At 55.6% G+C, this 3,590-nt stretch overlaps 1 protein-coding gene across 4 annotated transcripts in view; it reads left to right on the top strand.

Annotated features, from left to right (window-relative positions):
* Kyat1 (kynurenine aminotransferase 1) overlaps positions 1 to 3,590 on the top strand; it is a 38,548-nt gene extending 34,958 nt beyond the window's left edge. For 3 of the 4 annotated variants that reach the window (XM_050154972.1, XM_050154974.1, XM_050154971.1), the window contains 10 exons: positions 391 to 540; positions 623 to 709; positions 991 to 1,119; positions 1,469 to 1,589; positions 1,881 to 1,957; positions 2,046 to 2,135; positions 2,219 to 2,405; positions 2,491 to 2,570; positions 3,003 to 3,089; positions 3,171 to 3,590. In XM_050154972.1, coding sequence (XP_050010929.1) covers positions 391 to 540; positions 623 to 709; positions 991 to 1,119; positions 1,469 to 1,589; positions 1,881 to 1,957; positions 2,046 to 2,135; positions 2,219 to 2,405; positions 2,491 to 2,570; positions 3,003 to 3,089; positions 3,171 to 3,236 — 1,074 coding nt within the window. In that variant the 3' untranslated portion in view covers positions 3,237 to 3,590. Of the gene's footprint in view, positions 1 to 390; positions 541 to 622; positions 710 to 990; positions 1,120 to 1,468; positions 1,590 to 1,880; positions 1,958 to 2,045; positions 2,136 to 2,218; positions 2,406 to 2,490; positions 2,571 to 2,895; positions 3,090 to 3,170 lie in introns of those variants that run through there. The other variant, XM_050154973.1, reaches the window with a different exon arrangement.

Here is a 3,590-nt window from a genome sequence, read left to right as displayed (position 1 = left end):
AAAAAAAAAAAAAAAAGAAAAGAAAAGAAAAGAAAAAGGCTATTCCTGCATACCATTTTCTAATACCTTGGGCAAGAGACAGCTCGTTTCTTGGGGACTCTCTTTTGTAATGCACCCAAATAAATAATCTGTGGCTCCAGGGCTGCAAGAGGGGGGTCAGGTAGGCACAAATGTACCTTATGTCACACAGGGAAGTGTGAGGTTCCTGCTGCCCCGTTGTTCTCTTGTCCCTACATCCCAGCTCTGGGTAGGACTCCATAGCCGAGGCTGTTGGAGGAGATAAGACATTCAGCCCAAAAGGTGGATTTTGCCAGAAGGTTCTAGATGGCTTGGGTGCAGCTGAGCTGGGAGTCTAGGCTGATCCTAGGTGCCTGGGTGCTGTCCTGGCAGGGTTACCCACCGCTGACAAAGATCCTGGCAAGTTTCTTCGGCAAGCTGCTGGGACAGGAGCTAGACCCACTCAAGAACATGCTGGTAACAGTGGGTGCCTATGGGGCCTTGTTCACAGCCTTCCAGGCCCTGGTGGACGAAGGAGATGAGGTGAGAGGTGAAACCTAATCGGGGATGGCTGAGCGCTAGCCCAGGACAGTGCTGACCCCAGCTAATCTGACCGTTGAACTAGGTCATCATCATCGAGCCTGCCTTTGATTGTTATGAACCCATGACTCTCATGGCTGGAGGTCGGCCTGTGTTTGTGTCCCTGAAGCCGGTAAGGGATTCTGAGTGGTTAGGGGCCAGCCAAGGCCGGTAATGGATTCTTGGTGGTTATGGGTTGGTCAAGGCTGGTAAGCAATGCTGGGTGGTTATGGATGAAGATAGGAGATGGGCTAGATCCTGGGACGTGGGAGAAGGGAAGGAAGTCTTCAAAGATGAGAGGGTGTGGGGGTAGAGCCCAGAGCAGAAAGGAGAGAGATGGAGGCAGATATATCGGGACAGGAGGAGCTGCTGTCAGGAAAGCAGTTCCTGCTGCCTCTCCCCCTCCTCTTGCAGAGCCCTGCTGCTAAGGGACAATTGGAATCCAGCAATGACTGGCAACTGGATCCTACAGAACTGGCTAGCAAGTTCACACCTCGTACCAAGGCCCTGGTCCTCAACACACCCAACAACCCTCTGGGAAAGGTACCAGGGGTCCATCCAGAGACCTCCGCAAGCTGAGTTTCCCTCCTTGTGTGAAGTGGGAGGGCTGTATGCCTTGAACTCTGAGGACCCAACCCTCCCAGGGGTGTGAAGGCCTAGGTGTGTGGGCTGAGCACCTCACCACTTCCTGGTGGCTTTGGAACAGTGTCTTTACCTCCCTGTCCAGGGAGATCCAGAGATAACCGATCCCACAGGGCCAGTATTGCCGAGCTGGTCAAAGGGATGATCCAGAGAAGCCCCAGGACCTGGTCTGGTCTCACACTCTACCTCTAGGCAGGCTCTGCACTTGGGGATGGTCCCAGTTGTACACCTGTGACCTTGGCTCCCACAGGTGTTCTCTAAGAAGGAGCTGGAGCTGGTGGCTGACCTGTGCCAGCAGCATGATGTCCTGTGTATCTCTGACGAGGTCTACCAGTGGCTGGTCTATGATGGGCACCAGCATGTCAGCATCGGTGAGCGGGGCCTGCCACAGCTTCCCCTGGACACCTGAGCAGGGCTTGAGCCCAATGGGAGCAGCCTAGGCCTGGTGATCAGGACCCAGGGCTGTGGACCTGTGCACTGGTGTGACCATGGGCAAGGACGTCCCCTCCCTGAGGTCTGGGGAATGCTCTCAGGAGCAGGCAATGGAATGGTTCCATCAGCAGCTTAGAGGATACCAGTCCTCAGTTAAAAGGCTGTGCTTGCCCCTGGGGCCCCCCCATACCTTCCCCGTTTCAGCATTTGCTCTTCTTGGCCTCGGGCAGCCAGCCTCCCTGGCATGTGGGAACGGACCCTGACCATCGGCAGCGCAGGCAAAAGCTTCAGTGCCACCGGCTGGAAGGTAAGTGTGGTCCCTAGGCAGGGGGCAGCAGCGGGAGGATTAAGAAAGGCCCCTCTGACGAGGCCCTCACTGACTGTGTCCTGTCCAGGTGGGCTGGGTCATGGGTCCAGATCGGATCCTGAAGCACCTGCGGACTGTGCACCAGAACTCTATCTTCCACTGTCCCACCCAGGCCCAGGTGAGAAGGGTATGAAAACCTATGGTGGGGAAGGCGACAGGGACCGATGGCAGCTGACCTGGCCTTTCATCTGCCCTGTCCAGGCCGCAGTAGCCCAGTGCTTTGAACGGGAGCAGCAACACTTTGGACAACCCAGCAGTTACTTCTTGCAGCTCCCGCAGGCCATGAAGCTAAACAGAGACCACATGATCCGCAGCCTGCAGTCAGTGGGCCTCAAGCCCTTGATCCCCCAGGGCAGCTACTTCCTCATTGCAGACATCTCGGACTTCAGTGAGTGGCACTGGCCATGTCACCCAGGATCTGGGGAGACACCAAAGTTGGCCGGGACTCAGCAGGACCTCTTCTGTTGCCCCAGAGAGCAAGATGCCCAACCTGCCTGGTGCTGAGGATGAGCCCTACGACAGACGCTTTGCCAAGTGGATGATCAAAAACAAGGTAGGCCGGGGCTCTTGTGGGGCCAGCACGTGTCTGACCTTCGCGTGACTCCTGCTCCAGGGCTCACTGCACAGCCTCTTTTTCACCTGCACAAGGCAGCCATGCTGGTTCCAGGAGCTCTTGCCTTCTCTGAGCCTGGCTGTCTCTCCTATACCTGAGAATCCAGCCCGTTTGCTCTTATCACCCTGCTCAGACCACTGCGGCTCAAACTTAGTTCTTCCCCAGCTCTGCCTGGGCACACTGCACAGTCTCTCCTCTATTCTCTCTCCCCGCACCCCGCACCCTGGGAGGAACCTAGTTTAATGCCCTCTTTACTCTCTCCTAGCCATTACATCAGGTGGAGGGGACACACTGAACCCTTACTCCTTGTCCCCCCCAAACTGAGGTCTTGGGTCTCAAGACTATATGCAGACATGGCTTCCTCCTCCCCAGGGCCTGGTGGCCATCCCTGTGTCCATCTTCTTCAGTCAGCCTCACCAGAAGGACTTTGACCACTACATCCGCTTCTGTTTTGTGAAGGTGAGAAAAGGCGGGGAGACCCTCGATGGGCCTGGCTAGCCACCGGGTAGGGCGAGAGAATGCTCAGTGTATGTCTTGCAGGATGAGGCCACACTCCAGGCCATGGACGAGAGGCTACAGAAGTGGAAAAAGGAGCTCCAGCCCTGAGGTTCCTCAGCTGGGCCCTGTCTCAGGGATGCCCTGGAGGCCCCGCTCTGTGACTGGACATGCTTCCAGGAAAGAGACCATTGACTTGGGGGTTTCAGCAATCTTTTCTCACAGTATCTGGACTGCTGTCTTGGATTGGGCTATATTCTACTCCCCTGTGGGTTATTTTAGGGTCGTGGTTATTTCTGGCCCCCTTGCCTGGAACAGTAAAGGATGGAGTATCAGGTTGGAGCCCCAGCTTTAACTTAGCCCTGCCCAGGGGCTCCCCACCTCTTCTCATGTGACCTCAAGATATTGCTTCTGGCTTGATTGTTTTTGTTCCTATTAAAGTTGTTAAGTTATTAGAGCCCTCAA

The sequence above is a fragment of the Alexandromys fortis genome, unplaced genomic scaffold (assembly GCF_014885135.2).
Source record: "Alexandromys fortis isolate MF-2015 unplaced genomic scaffold, M_Fortis_MF-2015_v1.1 scaffold_72, whole genome shotgun sequence".
In the NCBI taxonomy this organism is placed as follows: Eukaryota; Metazoa; Chordata; class Mammalia; order Rodentia; family Cricetidae; genus Alexandromys; species Alexandromys fortis.
The sequence above is the reverse complement of the archived record's forward strand: the minus strand, read 5'-3'. Positions and strand labels throughout refer to the sequence as shown.